This window comes from Elaeis guineensis, chromosome 4 (genome assembly GCF_000442705.2).
Source record: "Elaeis guineensis isolate ETL-2024a chromosome 4, EG11, whole genome shotgun sequence".
NCBI lineage: Eukaryota > Viridiplantae > Streptophyta > Magnoliopsida > Arecales > Arecaceae > Elaeis > Elaeis guineensis.
Window position 1 is genome coordinate 92,193,680 of NC_025996.2, and position 19,698 is coordinate 92,213,377.

The 19,698-nt window shown below is 37.0% G+C and overlaps 1 protein-coding gene across 4 annotated transcripts in view; it reads left to right on the plus strand.

The window, feature by feature from the left end:
• Window positions 1-11,402, plus strand: part of LOC105035253 (probable plastid-lipid-associated protein 12, chloroplastic) — a 48,518-nt gene extending 37,116 nt beyond the window's left edge. For 3 of the 4 annotated variants that reach the window (XM_073256711.1, XM_073256709.1, XM_073256710.1), the window contains 3 exons: window positions 10,622-10,813; window positions 10,968-11,051; window positions 11,146-11,402. In XM_073256711.1, the coding sequence (XP_073112812.1) occupies window positions 10,622-10,813; window positions 10,968-11,051; window positions 11,146-11,379 (510 nt within the window). In that variant the 3' untranslated portion in view covers window positions 11,380-11,402. Of the gene's footprint in view, window positions 1-10,621; window positions 10,814-10,962; window positions 11,052-11,145 lie in introns of all 4 variants that reach the window. The other variant, XM_073256712.1, reaches the window with a different exon arrangement.
• The last annotated feature ends 8,296 nt before the right edge of the window (window positions 11,403-19,698 follow it).

Consider the following 19,698-nt stretch of genomic DNA (forward strand, 5'->3'; position numbering starts at 1 on the left):
GCCAACAAATGGGACCATTTGCCAAATACTTGTAGGAGTGCGAGATAGTTGCTCAATATACCATACATGAAACTCCCGAGCCAAGGATCGCAAACCATCCCAAATTGGATGGTTCAAGGCATTCCGAGCCATCCCGATAGCAAATTGGGACGGTTCAGCCAAGCAAAATGGCACACTAGAGGGAGAGGGAAAGAAAGGAAGAGAGAGGAGAGGGAGAAGGGAATGATGCCATCGAAGGTCAGTGGTGGCCCACAGAGGTCTCCATGGCTTGACGTTGCGCGATTGGGCATTTAATCAAGTGAGAAAGAGAGAAAGGGAGGAGCGACGGTACTAGAGGGAGGCACAGTTGGTGGAGAGATTGTCAGAGGGCATCAGGTGGCCATCGTAGCCACCGGATGATAGAAAACATTTGGACGGAGCCACGGCCACAGAACAAGGGCGATTGTCCTTGTTCACTCATTGGCTTTTTTTTTAAATAAAGGTGAATAGTGAAGCCGGCAATGGGTTGCCGACTTCATTGTTTGAGGATTTTTTAAAAAATCTAGGGAATAGTGAAGCTGGCACAGAAGCCGGTAATGGATGTGCTGGCTTCACTTAATTTTTTTAAAAAAATCTTGGAGACTATAAAGCCAGCAATGGATGTGCTGGCTTCACTTAACTATAAAGCCAGCAATGGATATGCCAGCTTCACTTAAGTGAAGCCGCCAATGGGTGTGAAGTCGGCAATAGGTGTGCCGGCTTCACTTAACAGCTTCACTTAAGTGAAGCCGGCAATGGGTGTGCCGGCTTCACTTCAGTGAAGATAATCGGAGTTTTTTTAAAAAAATCAACCGCCCCTCTTTCACACTCGTGGTGCTAGAGGCCACAATTGCACCATCTAGTGGCCAACCAAGGCCCACCAACAACCTCTCTGATGGATTCCCCTCCCTCATTTTCTTTCTCTCCCCTTCCTTCCCCTCCCCCTCCCCTCTCTTGTCCTCCTCCCGGTTCCCTTCCCCTCTATGTCGATTCACGTTGATTTGATCCCATACGGACTTGTATCGATCCATACCATTAGCTGGCCAGTACGGACTCCGATACTGAGTCCGCCAACCTTGTCCTGAGCAAAATGGTGTAGCTAAAAGATATGATCGCACTATTAAGGATATGGTTAGAACTTAGAAGTATGATAAGTAGGTGCAATTTATCATGATATCTCTAGGGTGAGGTCTAAAGAGCATCATCTATATCTTGAATAGAGTTCTCATTAAGGTAGTTTCAAGACACCTTTTGACTTGTGGGTTTGTAGGAAGCCCAATATTATTCCTTTTCTTGTTTAGGGCTGTCCTACAAAGGCTACGATTTATAATCTGTCAATAAAAGTTTGGATTAGAACTACTATTATTTAATTAGCTATCCAGATAATTCTAAAGGGTTTAGATTCTATGCCTACAAAGATTGGTGGTCCAATCATGTTGGGTTTCTAGAGTTTAATATGGATGATTGCGGATGCTCTCATGTTAGAGATATGATATTAAAAGAAAGAAAAGTCATTGTTATTTCAATTGTCCAAGAAAATATCATATTTCATCCTGTTAGAAAGACAGTGGAAGAGCAATATCATATATATGAACCGATTATAGCACTCCATAGCCAATTAATAAAGTACCAATAAAGAAATCACATAAAAGAAAAAGAAAATCTATCATTTCGAATGACTATTTGATTTATTTAGATGTAAATAACTATAATATCAGTCATATAGTTAATTCTATTTTATATGATTAAACTATTGCATGTTCCTAGTTAGCTAAGTAGCTTGAAGCTATGTGTGATGTAATATAGTCTATGGTTAAAAATAAAGTACGGAGTTTAGGGAATTACCTAAAGGATCTAAGCATGGTTCGCCGAACCAGGCCGAACCGCCCGGTACGTGGCATACCGAGCCGGATCGGCGCCTTACTGATCCGGTTCGGACTTTTTTTTCGAAAAATCCTCCCGAACCGCACCGAACCGCCCGGTTCAGTCTGGTTCGCGTCCATACCGCCAAAACCGGACGGTATGGTCGGTTCGGCATGAACAGAATCGTGCCAACACCCCCACGTGGAAAAAATGGGGAGGAGGGAGGGGGTGGGTCGGGGAGTTTTTAAATGGCTGAGAGGCGTTAGAGTTCTCTGAGAAGTCTCAGAGAACTCCCGAAGCGTATGAAGGTCTCAACGAAACTGTTGAGACCTCCGAAAAATTAAAAAAAAAAAAAAACTCCGTCAAATTGCAGAAGTGGTTCGAAGAGAGGCTGATCTTTGTAGGAGGTAAGATAATATGTTATTTGTTTAGTAAATATTTATTTTTTTTATTTTTGTTGTTAAAAATAGGATAAGAATGAGAAAGAATGAAAATAAGAGAAAATCATGTCAAAATTTTATGATTTTGATATGATTTAATTATATGTGATAGATCTTTGGAAGATGTACATGATGACATCAAAATTATTAATTTTCATTAATTATATATTTTTTAAATTTTTTTATATTTTTATTCATTTAAAAATTAATAAAAACTTAATTTTTTAAAAATTAAGTTTTATTAATATTTGAAATTAAAAATCATTTAAGTTTTTTTCAAATATTTGAAATTAAAAATTATTTTTTTAATTATTTAAATTAAAAAATTAATTATAAAATAAAAAATATAAAAAAATAGTGTTATATTTTAGTTAATTTAAAAATATTATTTGAAGCATATAACATATTTATTTTGAATTTATAAGTTTTAAAATAATTATTAAAATTATTTTAAAATTATATATAATTATTTTAATTATCATTAAACTATCGTGTTTTGTTATACTTGCATATATTTATAAGAAAAAAATTTAGAGCATGACTTCGTTCACTTTAATTAATCAGCTATTTTATAGTATATATTTATTTATATAAAAATTATTAAAAAAATAAAAAAATAAAAAATTAGAGTTAGTTTTGAAATTGAGAATAATGTTTAGAATGATTCAAAACAATTGAAATATTTGAATCTAACTTGAGAGTTTTTTGAAATTCTTTTTGTAGATATTTAAATAGTAAAAAATATTATCAAATAAAAAATATATGTAATTAGTGTTATATTACAGTTAATTCAAAATAATTAGTATTTTGTTATACCTGCAGAAATGAGTAAGAAGAAAGATCCAAAGCATGACATCGGTTGGGATCATGGCGAGATACTCTTAGCTCGGCATCATTGGAGATGCAAATGGTGCCACAGAGTTCAAGAGGAGGGGTGACTAGATTAAAGCAGCATCTAGTTGGTGGTTATCCTGATGTGTCTGTGTCAGAAATATCCACAAGAGGTCCGACAATTAATGAAAAGTACTTTGCTGATTCAAAAGTAGCGAAGGACAAAGCAGAAAAAGATCGAAGTAGACCGTCGAACTCAAAGATTGTCGTACCGGATTGAACCGCCCGGTATGGGGCATGCCGAACCATCCCGACGGAGAATCGAGACGGTTCCAGCATGCAAAACGGCACATGCCAGTGCCGGAGAAGAAAAAGAGAAAAGAGAAATAGAGAGAGGAAGGAAGAAAAAGAGGGAGGAGAATCCACGGAGGGCGTCGGAGGGCAGCCGTGGCCGTCGGGCGCGGAAAGGGCTCCCCGGCTCCGGCGGGGAACAGGGGCGATCCGTCCTGTTTCTCGGGGCTTTTTTTTAAAAAGCTTTCAAGTGAAGGATTGCGGCTTCACTTGAAAGCTTTTTAAAAAAAGCCCGGAGAAACAGGGGCGGATCGCCCTGTTCCCCGTGCGGAGCCGCGGGAGCCCTTCGCCGCCCGACAGTCATGGCTGTCCTCCGACGGCCCCTCTGGTGGATTTTCCTCCCTCTCTCTCTATTTCTCTCTCTTTCTCTCTTTTCTTCCCCGGTTCGTCCGTGTTTTCCTTCGTCGGTTCGCCTCGGTTCGAACGGAACAGAGGCGTGCCGTACCGTACCACCGATCGGCCGATCCAGCCATCGGTACTGGTTCTGCCAACCTTGGTTGAACTGCAGAGCCACCTTATCACTCTAGAGAGTCAGAGGAGGCTTCTGCTCCAGATGATGAGAAGGCACAGATTGAGACTGCCATTCAGGCGAGCTTGGCGGATCAGTATCAGCAGGAGATGGCCAGGTACAGAAAGCGATTCGGACATCATGCTATGAATCAGGATCTGGATCAGTGACTGGTGGGGGAGAATTCGAGTTAAGGAGGACTATCTCAGTCAGAGAGCCTGGTGGTAGAGAAGCAGACGCAGTGTCTTCTTTGTTGGGAGCTTTTGACAGTAGGAGGTCCTCCAGAGATATTCTGGTAGGAGCCAGCATTCAGGATTTGGATCCACATACTTTGTCCAGTAAGGATTCAAAGCAGCAGAGAATTGACAGTATGCTGAAAAAAGATAAGAAGGATATGTGGCGAGCTATTGGATCATGATTTATTTCGGCCATATTCCAGCAAATGCAGAAGTCAATCCTTACTATCAATTTGCTAAAAGGCTACCGGTTAGGGTGTAGATCCTCCAGGATCTAAGAACATCTATGGTCAGCTTCCTGACAGCAACAAGGAGGATCTGCAGAGATGGATTGCTTCTTACAAAAATAAATGGCCTAAATACTGTCTGACAGTGATGTGTGATGGTTGGACAGGTCCTACTAGGCGGAGCATCATTAATTTTTTGACATACTGTGATGAAAAAATATTTTTTCACAAATCAATTGATGCTTCAGATAAAATATACGATGCCACATATATTTTGGTCTGATGGAGGAGGTGATTGATTCAGTGGATGAGCAGCATGTCGTGCAGGTCATCACAGATAACGAACCACAATATAAGGCTGCCGGAGAGTTGCTGATGGAGCAGCGACCGCAGATATATTGGACCTCGTGCTGCACATTGCATTGATCTTATATTGATGGATATCGAAAAGATTCGCAGGGTGCAGCAGGTAGTGGAGATTGCTCAGACCATTATTAGATTCATCTACAACCACACATGGGTTCTTTCATTGATACGGACGTATACTGGGAGGGATATCACATGGTTTGCTATCAACTATATAGCACTTGATAGTCTTCTTCGGAAGAAAGCAGTCCTACGTTAGATGTTTGTCAGTACCGAGTGGCAGGAGAGCAGATATGCGAGGGCTGGCACTGATGGAAGTTATGTGGAGAACTTGGTGATGAGTCAGTCATTTTGACAGCGGGCTGAGAAGGTAGTGAAGGCTATCAAGCCTTTATATGAGGTGCTTCGTGCCATGGACAGCGAGAGATACCCCCAGATGGGTTTCCTATATTACATGATGGAGAGGGCAAAGAAATAGATCAGTAAGAATGATCTCAAGTATGTTCAAGAATTCATTAACATCATCGAGCATCGTTGGGACTATCAGATGGGCAAAGATTTGCATCTAGCTGGTAAGTTTGGATTCAAGAATGTTTTAAAATATTTTTTCGAAGCATGAAATAAAAGTGTGCTTAATCAGTCTTGAAATTTATCTGCAGCTTATTACTTGAATTTGAGATTTCAGTATACTATTTGGGGATAGATATGGACACGAGCTTCTTGCTGCTCTTCGTAATGTCATATATAAGATGGTGTCCGATCTAGAAATCGCGTCGTTGTGTCTACAAGAGGTATGCTACTTTAAAACAGATGTAATTATTCAACTGAATTCGATCTGATATATTTATAAATAATAAATATATTTTGTTTCAGACGAAACAGTTTAGAGAGAGATCAGACAGTTTTGGAGTCCCATCAGCTGTCGTAAGTAAAAAATAGATGAATCCAGGTAAATTACATATCAATAATGAGTAATATAGATTGATATGTAATTTTGCTTAATAATATCATCAAATTTGATATGTAATTTTACTTTTGTAGCTGAATGGTGGATTCATTTTGGAACGTCAGTAGAAAATTTAAAATATATGGCTGTTTGTATTTTTTCTCAGACGGTCTCTGCTAGTGGCTGTGAGCGTAATTGGTCCACTTTCGTCCTTATCCACAGCAAATAGAGAAATCGTCTGACACAAATGCCTCGACGATCTTGTATATGTTCACTACAATCTGAGGTTGAGGCTAAAATATATTCAGGAGGAAGTTCAGTTGAAGTACACTGATTCAACGCTGGATGATTATGCTGATGAGGATAACGATCCGATCATCGGATGGCTTGCAGATCAGCAGCATGAGCCAGAGCTTGATGAGCTAGGGTCCCCTCCACGACCACCAGTGTGGTGGCGAGGGAGATCAGGGTGGATCCAGGATAATGGCAGAAAAAAATATTCCACATAGGATTTCAGTTGATCGCCACAGCCTGAGGGGACACAAGGGACTCATTCATCACATGACTCGTGTTCGATACATCTTCCCAGAGATTCGAGCGAGAGATGTATAGACGATCCTCCCGACAGCCAGCAAGAAGTATCCATCTCTAATCACAGAAAACTCAGTCACAGAAGGACACAAGGGGAGAAGGAAAAGACAGTTGTACGTGCACCGCTCTCGAGAGTACAGGAGCTATCTGATTCAGATATGGACATCAAAGAGAGTGATGATGATACTGGTAGTAGTAGCCATGGATCTGATGATCAGGGAGGAACTAGAGGACAGGAGATCATCGTTTATGAGATAGCCACAGGATATTCGATTCACTGGTGAGTCTCAGTTTACGCATGTCACACAGGATAGGGATCATGGTGGATGAGTCGGTAGAGATCGTGGGAGCCGATTTCATATAGACGACGGGCTCCTAGAGGTCGTCCAGCACATGATGCAGTTGCAGACGTTCTTGCACGTGGAGTAGGGTCCATGGATGTATCTGGATCATCCTCGCATTATGGATCCTATTATCCACAGTCACCTTATGATCCATATGCATATGGTGCATCCGAGGCATCATCTTCTAGGGTTACTATCCTATGCAGTCTGGAGCATCTTTATAATCAGATTTTGCTACGGGCATATTTGGATGGACTTCTCTACAACCGTACCATCATTCCGAGGATACTTCTCAGAGCCAGAGTTTTAGCGAGAGGTCTGAGATGTCTTACAATCCAGAGAGGATGCCTTATGGGATGATGAATATTCGAGAGTACGATGCAGCTTGGCTAGAGGGTTGGACTGATGTCCATTCAGATTATGTTGATGATCCAGACATCTACGAGTGTCACAGATACTCGACAAGAAATTAAATACAGAATACATCTTAAGGTTTGTATATCAGTTATTGCATTTTGTACTTAAATAATTAGATATATTTTAATGCGTATTTTATATATATATTTTTAATTTTAAGATGATATAGTTAAAATATAATGTAAATAAATATATGTTTGAAATTTTGAATCAAGAGTCTTTGTACCGCAATCTAACTCCAAATTGAACCCAAATATGTCAATAATATGCAATATAATATCATTTTGAGGTTGTATTTATCAATTATTAACTTCAAAAACCCAAAAAAAAATTTGAAAATCGAAAAAAAATTGTACCGATATCGGACCGGTATGCCATGGCATATCGTGTGTCGGTACGGTACAGTACCGGTATTGTACCATATCGGTCCAGTACCGGCACGCCATCTGATACTGGTACAGCAAACCCTAGATCTAAGCCTATAAGGTGTAAGTGGGTATTTAAAATTAAGAAAGACTATAATGGTAATATTAAATACTTCAATGTCCGACATGTTACGTAGGATACATAGAAAAGGGGTATAGATTACAATGAGACTTTTCTTCGGTCTCTTATAAGGATTCTTTAAGTGTAATAATGGCACTGGCAGCCCATTTTGACTTAGAGCTTCATCAGATGAATGTTAAGATAGCTTTTCTAAATGGTGGTCTTCATAAAGAATTTTATATAAATCAACCATAAAATTTTGTTGGGAGTGGAAAAGAACATATGGTATACAGACCTAAGAGATATATTTATGGCCTTTATCAGTCATCGAGAAAATAATATCTTAAGTTTGATGACATTGTGGATTCTCTTGGATTTATAGATAATAAAGTGAATCAATATATATATCTTAAGGTCAGTGGGAGTAATTTTATCTTCTGTCCTATATATGGATGTTGTTTTGTTTACTAGTAGTGACTATGTTGTTGCATAAGACTAAACTATGCTATTTAAGATCTTTGATGTGAAGGATTCTAGGAAAGCTTTATTTATACTTGTTATGAAGATTCACATGAATAATCTGTGATAGATTAGGGTTGTCTCAGAGAGCTCACATTGATTGTATATTGAATGGATTTAGTATGCATAATTGCAAACCTGAAGATATACATGTGATCAAAGAAGATAAATTCAATGGAAACCAGTGTCATAAAAATGATTTAGAAAAAAAATCTGTGAAGAATGTGCTTTATTCAACTACTGTATATAGTTTAATGTATGTACAAATTTGCATTAGATTGGATAGAGCATATATTGTAAGTGTAATTGATAGATATATGGCAAATCCAAATATAAAGCGTTCAGATAATAGCTAAAATGGTTATGAGGTATGTATAGAAAATCAAATAAATGCTGACTTTAGCAATTGAAAGCAGGTATGAGTATGCCAAAAAGAAAGAGCAAAGGGAAAGTCTAATCATCTGAGGTGACTGGATATTGTGATTCTGAATTCCATTAGTTGTGGGGATGATATGAAATACATTTCTATTATATTTTATGATGGTTGAAGGAGCTATTTCTTAGAAAAAGGGTATAGAATAGACTCTTGTGGCATTTTTGGCTATGTAGGCAGAGTTTGTGGTCTGTTACGAGCTACCTATTTGGTTGAAGGGCTTATCCTAGAGCTTATGATTGTTGATTCTATCTTAAAACCATTTTAGATTTACTATGATAATAGTGCAGCTATGTTCTTTTCAAAGAACAATAAAAGTGTCCATCGCCTTTATCCATATAGAGATAAAATATTTGGCAGTTAAAGCTTTGATTAAAAAGAGGATATAATAATTGAGCACATAAAAACTAATACAATGCCGGCGGATCCATGGATCAAATTACTTAGATCCAATCCGTTTATTAAATATGTGAAAATATGGGTTTAGTGGAACCTTTTGATGTGCTTGGTTAGTGGGAGCATTGTTTTGCAGCATCTTTTTCCCTATTTTCATGTTAAAATATTACGACAACATTTGTGCATATATGATTTTTTATAAATACTATTTAAATGAAAGTCCCAAGTATAAAGGTGTCGCTTAAACATAAAGGTATTATTTGTATGAAAGTCTTAAGCATAAAGGTGCCACTTAAGCATAAAAATATTATTTATATTGTAATTGATATCGTTGATATTATGATTTGTGTTGAGACATAAATGACTTGTCTGGAGACAAATAATAAAATTATGACATAAGCTTAAAATTGTTGTAGCTTTCATTGGAAAGTATAAAGGGATTTCATTTGAAACCATAAAGCGGACTGATGAGCAGCTTTGTATGTTTTGATCACATGAGTATAAAGTTTACACTACATGCACTACATCATTGAAATCAATGTTGATGACATTACTAACATTTATAATCATAAAGGGGTTTTATATCAATTTATGGTATGAAGACTACTGTAATTCGATATTAGTGATTTTAGCGGATCAGAATTTGATTAAAGATGTTATTTATTCAAGACATTTGCATATGTGGCCACATGAGGTGCACTTAGTTTGGGAGTCATTTTCGAACTATATATATAAAAATATATTTTCTTAAATAAATAAAAAAGGGTTCTTAATCAATATTGCTTATGTGGGAGAATGTTGGAAATTCTAATAAGATAGCTTTCATTGATTATGGACTGATTTTTTACTCTTATTTATTACGAAATATGGGCTAAGTTATTGTATGAATGAACGGTTAAGGAGCCCATGATTACGTATGATCATATTATTATTTTGGGTCCTATTGTCTTAGTCATGTGATGTGTCAAATATCAATATAGGCCTGATGCAGTTAATAGGCTCTGTAATGGGTAGACTCATTAGCATTACTAACTGGATTAGGTCCCACTCTACTCCTATATATATCCCGCTTATAGAGAAATCCTAGGGCATCAAGATCTCTATATCCCTAGGTAGACCTATCCCATTGAGGAAAGACGCATAAAGTAGAGACAGGCATTGATTTCTTTTTCTGCAGGACACTCCAACTGCAATCATCAATGATTACTTAGAGATCTGAAAGAATGATTCTGTTTTTTCTTTTTTGATTTCTTTGAATGATTTTGTGTTCTAATCTTCTGCATGATATCCATGGGAAAATTCTCAACACTCTGTACATTTAATATATTAGATATGAAGATAACTGTTAATTTTGCTTCACCCATGATTGGTTTAACAAAATAAAGAAAATTTTACTGTACCCAAAAGAAAAACAAATAAAGAACATTTTGACAATGAGTTCACTTACTCCCCAACCAGAGATCATATAATTCTTGCCTTCCCTTCGTATTTAAAGAATATTCAAGTATTTAGTCAGTTAAATGTGCTTATACCACAGTTCCTTAGCAGTTAGCTGGAAGAAAGTTACCATAAGTATTGATTGTCGCAAATACATCACTCTTCAGAAGTGCTTTTGTATTGACTTTACATTATGTGGCATGTTTGTCCAGGCCGCAGCAACAACCAAAGATGGAAGACGCATCCTTTTCCAGTTTGACCGGGCAGCATTCTCCTTTAAATTTTTACCTTTCAAAGTTCCATACCCTGTGCCATTTAGGCTTCTTGGAGATGAAGCAAAGGGTTGGTTGGACACTACATATTTATCCCATAATGGAAATATACGTATTTCAAGAGGGAGCAAGGTAGCCTTGTGATAATATGTCATACTTCCCTATTTATTATTCTGTCACAAGAGGCTTATTCATTTATTTTTGTTTCCTCGATGAACAAGTACATGTCATGAACTGGTCATATTTCCATCCATTTTATTAGAAATTCCAATAACATATAGTGCAGGGTACCACATTTGTGCTGCAAAAGGAAACTGAACCAAGACAAAGGTTGCTATCGGCCATATCTAGTGGGACAGGAGTAACAGAGGTACAACCTAAGGGACTTGAACATCAGACACTGCAACTTCCATATAGAGTTTTCCCTATCATGTTGATCTAACCATTCATGCCTACGTTAACAGGTGATCAATGAACTTGTATCTTTAAATCAGAAAGAGGCAATATGTGAATCAGAAACTATAGAGGGAGAATGGCAATTACTATGGGCTTCACAGGTTTATTCTCGTATGGATGCAGTTGTTCTCTGCACCTATCTTTCTTTATTTTCCTCTATTTATGTACTTATGAATTTGTGGAAACATGAATGCATGCACATGAAAACAGGCATATTTTTTTCTTTTCTCATATTAATGTGAATGGTATCCACAGTTACCTATTATTTGAAATTACATGTTCAGCTTGTGTGTGATCTAAGAAGCATGGTACTTTATTTGAAGGATCTCGCACATCCGAGATATGCATGTAGAGATTAGAACATGCAAATTTTTAACTTTTAAAAATCATAAACACAGCAGAATTTGAATTTGACCTAGATTTAAAATAATTTTAAATCTAACATGCATAAAATATAGATCTAATCTACATATGCCAGGAACGTTCACATGCTGAAATTAAGATGCTGAAAAATAAAATTGATTCAGAGTTAGATCTTTACCTCTGCGCGAGTAGATCTTCACTGCATTCCAATGGTCCGTGGTAATCTGGTGAGGTTCTTGCAGAGTCGCACACGCATCTGTCTCTATGGATACCACCGAGACTGATTTGATCAGGAGAACTCGATCTCACCAGGATGCTAGCTCCCTTGTAGAGATCGCTCCCTGGATTGTTGAATCGGCTTGATCTTTTGATTCTCTTCTCAAGAGAATCAATCAGATCTATAGGAGGATGATGAAATCATATCACATCTGATTTTTTTTTTCATTTTTCTCTTCTTAAGAGAAAATCAAAGATCTATTGAAGAAAAGAGATCTAATCTCTTTCTTCTTCCATCTGGTCCAATCCTTAGACTAGATCTAAGGAAAGGGAGAGGAGAACCTTTGTCCATCTCATGGACCAATAGGAAGAGGTAAAAATCAGATCAAATCTGATTTTAATCATGTCCAACTCTTGAATATCTTTGGAGGAGAGAGAGAAGGGGACTTGTCCATCTCATGGACCAAAAGAGAGGAAAAATCATAGCAAATCTGATTTTATGTCCAACCTTTGGACATCCATAGAGGAGAGGGTGAAGGAGATGTCACGCCCCCGACCCGAGATTGTGAATCGAGGGTCATGGCAACCGCCGCATACTCATAGAAAACTCTTCCCATAAGCATGCAAGGCATCTTATCATACTATCCTAAAACAACAGCGGAATAATTAGTCAATAATTTAAATCCAAAATATAACGATCTAAATTTTTAAATTTCAATTCTTAATAAATTCAACAATGATTCATAGGTCTTACACCAAATTCAATAAGACTTTCAACCTAAATAAAAGTATAATGATTCTGCTTCTGATCACTCTTCCATTCATATCTTGTATCATCTTAATTCCTCAACATCTGTAAAAACAGTAAAATAAGAGGTAATGAGCTAGACAGCCCAGTAAGCAACGATCACTTCTCAACAGATTTCATCAGGCATATAAGTAAATAATCATTTATAGAAAATAAGCATATAGAGTTCATCAATTCGAAATCAATTTCAATTATGCAATATAATTCATGCCAAATTTATTTCTTTTTCGAAATTTCAAGTTTCTTTCGGGATTTCAATTTCTTTTGTTCTTCAATTTCTTTTTCGTCAACCATGAGCTATGACCACATTATCCCTGTGGCAGGGTCATAATACCGCGTATCTGCTTGCGGTGGGCTGCGAATCATCTGGCAGCCAAGTCCTTTGGAACCGCTGGTCTAACTGGCGGTTTTGTCGCTGGTCTATCTGGCGACATGTCGCTGGTCTTACTGGCGACATAAATCCTCAGGACAGTCAATTGCCAACGTATATGCCCCCGTTGGCGGGGTCCTCAACACAGTCAGGTTGTCAATTCTTATTATTTCTTATATCATAATTCTTCATAAATCATGTTTCATATTCTAATTTCGATAATAAAACATATAATCATGTAGTATCGAAATCAATCAATATAATGAAATCAATATATTCAATCATGCTTCATCATAACATTTCAAATAAGATATTTTCATAACAAAAATATCATTCATCCAATTCATGTATCGTTTCACAAATCATGTCAGAAGAATACACTATAATTTGCCGATGAATCTAGAAAAGGTGAAACATTACTTACCTCGAACGCATTCCAATAAATCCATAAAATTCTATAAATTTTCTTCCAAAAATTCTGTTCGTAGATCATATCGCGATATCCCATGATCAAACATCCACAATCCTATACAGAATAAATTTGAATAATTAGAAAGAATACGAATTCTATATTTCAACGGTTTAGATTGGGTCCGATCATCTAATTTCATCTAATCAAAATCTAATTAAGACCTAAACGATCCAAAGTTTGACTATCAGATCAAATCGGATTCGAAGTGATAGGACCAAGGTTTCTTCATCGATTTCATAAAATCAAGTGGAGAGAGAAAATCAGAGGAGAGAGAATTCATGAGGTACAATTCGAATTGATCAGGTGACACAATCCAATATTACGATGGGTCCAATATCTCGATTGGTGAAATCAATGTGATCAAATCAAGTCATGGCTAGATCGGAATCATGGATGATCAAATCTAAAGATTCATGGTCTGATTAGAGTGGGTGCCAGTACGTTGTCTGACAATCATGGATCAGGATTCTTCATTAGAATCAGATCAGACTTATTAAAAGAAATTTCTTCATTCACTAACTTTTTTTTTTTAGAGAGAGAATCAATCAAGAGAGAGAATATTTTAGAGAGAGAAAATTCTAGAGAGAGAAAATTCTAGAGAGAGAAAATCCATCTTGAATTCTTCAGACAATATGATTCAACAAATTCTGATTGATCATATCAAATCATGTTAAAATTATCATGTGGATAATTAAATAAGATCATGAGAAATAAAATCTAAAAATACTTGATCTGATCAAAGTGGATGTCGGTGTACCGTCCGACGATCACGGATCAAAAATCCATCACGAGGATCATTTAAATTCATCATCATTCTTCTCAAAATTCTAGAAATCTTAGGAGAGATAATCTAGAGAGAGAATTCTAGAGAGAGAAAGTAGAGAGAGAAAATCCAATTCTAGAGAGAGAAAAATACTAATTCAAGCTGAAGAGAGAGAGGGAAGAGAGAGAAACTCTCTTTCTCATATTTTATTATTTATCTCATTATTTATTAATTAATTTTATTTTTCTCTTTCTTCTTTTCTTTCTTTCTCTCTTTTTTTTTTTTTTCTTTTTCTCCATGGAAGAGAGAGAAGAGAAAATCCTATTTATTATTATTATATTATTATTATTTTATTTTTCTTCTTTCTTTTTTTTTTTTTTCCTTTTTCCTTTTCTTTTTCTTCTTTTTCTTTTCTTTTTTTTCTTTTTTTTTTTCTTTTCTTTTTTTTTTCTTTTCCTTCTTCTTCTTCTTCTTTTCTTCCCGGGCTTTCATTGGGCCGAAACAGGGGACCTAGAGGTCCCCTGCCTTGATCGGCCGATCACGGCCATCTTATGGCCGGAGGTGGCCGGCGGCAACGGCCGACTCTCCCGGGTTCGGAGAGACCAGGGCCGGCGGTCGGCGTGACCGTCGGCGCCGGAAAATCAAAGGAAAGAGGCGGCTTACAGGGGGGTTTCTTTCTCCAACTAAATCCGGCGACACCCGTCGCCGACCATCGTGCACACAGGCACGAGAAAGAAGGGAGAGAAGAGAGGGAGAGGAGGGAGACCTTACCACAACCTCCGGTGACCACCACCGGCGAGAAATCACGGCGAACACGGGTCGAGGAGTCACGGCTTCAAACGGGAAAATCGGAGAAAAATCTCCGGCAATCGACGACGACGGAAGGGTCTACCCATAGAGGAGAGGGGAAGGGTTCTTATAGAGCTCGTCCTAGGGTCTTTCAATGGCCCTAGGACTCCGATTCTTGATCGGAGAAGAGGAAGACTCTGATCGGGAGTCTTCCTGCTCTGTTTTCTTTTTTTTTTTTTTGTTTAATGGGCTTTAGTGGGCTTGGTTTGGGCTATAACAGGAGATGTGTCCAACCTTTGGACAAGAGAGAGAGAGAGGGAGAGTTATCTTCAACAACCAACAACTTGGTTGTAAGAAAGAAAGGATTGAAAGAAGGGGGCGTCCCACCTATTTTCTTCCATGTTAAACTCCTCCCAACGCCCACATCAAATCCACGCACAAAATCATAGGGCATCCTCCCTAGTTGATTTTATCTTTCTCACGCCATCTCCTTTCAAACGCCCAACAAATTCAATGCCTCAACACTTTGGGCGTCCCACTTATCCCCTATTTAAACTAGGATTTGTTAGGAGTCCAATTAGAGGACTCTACTCTCATGCCACCCCTCCTCTTTTTGTGCATCAAACTAAAACTCCATGCCAAGTTTTCACGTGAAAACCTTTTCCACGCTTAACACCTTAGGGCGTGAGGCCTTATGTGGCTTTTGGATAAGGATCCAATCCTTGTCCAATTCAAACATGAGGTCAAAACCTAATCTAACTAGATATGGGTCAAGTAATAATTAGGTTTAATCTTATTAGACTTATGAAACCTAGTTTGAGTCAAACTCAAACCAAATCTAATCAAATTAAATCTGATTTAATTTGATTAGGACCCAATCCCAATATTTGATCAAATCAAATAATATGCAACAATTACAATTTAGTCCTATAACTTACTCTTAGTAAATTCTCAATGTAACTTTTATATTTTAGTCTAATCATCAATCAAATTGATAACTAAGATCACTTATGATTTGTGATTTGAAATTGCGATTCAACGATCCGATCAATCAAGACTTTTTTATGTGTGATCCCGTAGGTTTTATTCTATTTGGTAGTAAAACATTTTGATTTCATTAAAATATCATTGAAATTTTTTTCAATGGATTAGAACAATTCCAACTCATCAATCGAGAATTATTTTGATGGAGAATTATTGACCATCAAAATAATTCTCGTTGATCCTATAATCCACCAGTGACGTCTAGCAGCATGTAGTAGCAACCCAATAGAATAGAAGAATGAATCTCTAGGTGAAGTTACCGTGTGATTTAGTTCTTCTATTGTGAGTCCCAACAAGATGAAGGTTATGAAAAATTTGTCAAATCCCATCATCTGTCATATGTAAGATTTATTTGACTTGAGTTCATTTGTGAAACCTGATGGAAACTTCTTTCGATCATTCACACTGTCCTAGCCAAGGTCTTTCGAACTCAATTTCATAAATCACATAATACTACTCCTTAACTACTAAGATCGATAGATCTCATTTAGATGCACATCCTATTCTTACAATGAATCTACTGCAGCCAACATACACCTTAAGACTCCATATGGCTAGAAGATCGAGTTATGGTGCAGTCAAACTATAACAATTTCATTGTGAACAGTCGAGGCACCGTGGTCTAAGAACTAGTCACACTACTATAGCATCGAAAAAGTTATTGACGAGTGAGTAGACATCCAAGTGACTTCTCGTGTCAGTCACGCTCAGTATCTTTGTTCTCTAACAAACACCTGCACTCTCGCTCCAATGTCCCTACACTATAAATTCAAGACTCGTCTATCCTAAGAGAAGTGATCCGCACCCCAATTTTATCGAATCATTCACCATCTCCATGATAATCCTTCGATTGGGAGCAATTTGAGAATTAACTATCAATGACATATGCCTCAAATTCTCAATTATTCAGAATGTGTCATCATCTTATTAATTTTCTGGATGATTCATGAACACACTATATGAATGAAATTAACTATCCTATTTAATTAGATCAAGTATAAAATTATGTCCTAGAAAGAATTGATGTGTCGGTCTGATTGGCTTCTGGAGCATACATCTAACAATCTCTCACTTGTACTAAAGCCAATCTGCCATAAATCTGAGCCCCATCTTCTTAAGATATGCTTTAGTCCTGGTTGGCTAAATCATTTAGTCAGTGGGTCCACCACATTTCCATGGGATCTATTCTGATCCTCGAAGTTTTACTTCTCGGAATAGTCGCGAATCATTGCTCTTATGTGCTAAGAACTTTGGTTGGACCTTGGCTCTTTAACTAAAGCTATGGTGCCATTGTTGCCTAAAAACAGTGTTATGCATCTCATGACATTACACCTAGTTCTGCAATAAACCAGAATACCCTCTTAGCTACCTCATAAGCAGCAATATACTTGGCTTCTAAAATCTGCAATGATCGGTTATTTGGAACTCTTCTAATTTACCGAATCACATTGCATAAGGAAATACATTCTAATGTAGACTGTCTACCATCAACATCAGACTTAAAGTCTGAATTGTGAATCCTTTTATCCTCAATTTTTCTTCTCCTCCTAAAGACCATGAGCATATCCTAAGTGCTTTCCAAGTACTTAGAAATATTTTTCATAGCTATCCAGTATTCTCAACTTGGATTCAATCGATATGTGCTCGTGACACTCACTGCAAGAGCTATACCAGTTTGTATGCATAGCAAGATATACATGAGACTCCCTTTAGCCGAAGCATAAGAGATCTAGCTCATGTGTTGAATCTCTTCAAATGTATTAGAATACATCTTCTCGGAGAGATCAGTCTCATACTTGAAGGGTAGAAACCCTTTTAGGAGTTATCCATGCTGAACCCTTGCAGCACCTCCTCTATGTACATTTTCTATGAAAGATTTAGCATCCCCTTAGGTCTATCTCATAGACCTAGATCTATCTAGTAAATTTTTATTGGATGCTTTTCGAGGTCTTTTATGGAGAATTTGTTTAGACAACCAAAATTTTTTTAAACCAATGTCAGCATAGGAATAACTTTTCTAATCAGGAGGATGTCATCCATGTATATACGAAGATCATGACAATACTTCCATTGACTTTCTTATAAATACATATTTTCCTCAAGGAACATTTGATCACATCAAACTATTTGATCACATCAAATTCATGTTCCTTATCTCCCACGAGGAACACTTCTTCTATATCCTCTGTCAAAATACCTAAGTATCTTTGAGTAGGATCGGAGATTATAAGATAGAGGGACTACATGTACTGGCTTAACATGAATAGGTTATATAACTTGTTGCTCTTAAGAGATTTTCTCTTTGAGCTCAATTTTTCTTTCACTATCCCATCTTGGACAAACTATTTCTCCAAGAACATAGTATATCGGGCCACAATCACATTGTGATCCTTAAGAAATTAGTATTCCTAAAACTCTTTAGGATTCTTTTAAACGAGTCTCATGGATCTAATCTCTAACTTGGTCCATATGCTAAGACTTGACATGGGCCGGACTTCCTTAACATGCCACATCTCATACGGCATGACTTAGAGGAAACTTATTTATTAAGTTAAGCATATTCCTAAAAAAAATAAAAAAGATCAGTGAAGCTCATCATAGATCGGACTATATCGAATAGAGTCTAATTCCTACTCTCAACACCCCGTCAAATTGAGATGCACCAAGAAAAATCCATTATGAGATTATGCCATTTTCTTAAGATAGGTTAGAAACTCTCACTAAAGCATACACTTTTCGATCTCATTGAAGAACCTTAAGGGTTTTTCAATTTATTTTTTTACTTCACATCTGAATTCTTTGAACTTTTCAAGATTTCAGATTTGTCTCACACATACTTATACTATGTACAGTCACCAATATACGTAATAAAGTAAAGAGAATCACTCCTTGCCCAACTCATCAAATGGGCTGCATACATCAAAATGTATCGGACAAGTATATTAGTGGTCCTTATCCCATGTTCCACAGAGGATTAGTTTGGTCATCTATCCTTGAAGACAGAACCCATAAATCGGAAATGACTCAAGAGTCGATGAGCCTAGCTTATACCTTTCCAATTTATTTATTGTCCTCTCCATATAATCAAACCTAACATACGACATATATTGAGTTTATCTTATCACTGGATCTCTCAGATCCTACGGCACTCACCGTCTACTCAAATACTAATATCGAGCAATCCAACAAACCTTTTGAAGGCATGTCCCTTATCCTTTTCTCTAGGTTCTCCAAATACATAGGAACTCTTTCCCTTGAACTCTTCAAGGTCCCATCAGTAGTCACTAACTCAACCAAGATGCAATCAATTTTATTCATGTGGTAGTTTGCTATAAACTGCCCATATGAACTAGTAAGAAATTGTAGGATCAAATCCATTTATAATTTCTTGTGTTTGGACATACTGATCTTCTCAAGCTCATTCAAGTCTTTGATCATTGTCAAACAATGATCATGAACTGATTGTCCGTTGGTAAATGTCGGACGGTTTGGTAACTTAGAGACATCCTAGTTAGCTCAACTTCTAGAAACTTAAAACTATTTTAGGTTCCTGAGCTAATCTTTATAATTTGATCGATTAGTCAATTGATTTTAAGTTTGTGAGGATTGAAGGCTGATTTTTTAATTCTATCATGGAGTAGAGATTCTAGTTAAATATTTGTACTTGATTTTAAATTTATTCTAAAAACTTTTAAAATAAATTTGCTCCCACTATTTTTTCGATCCCAATACTCGA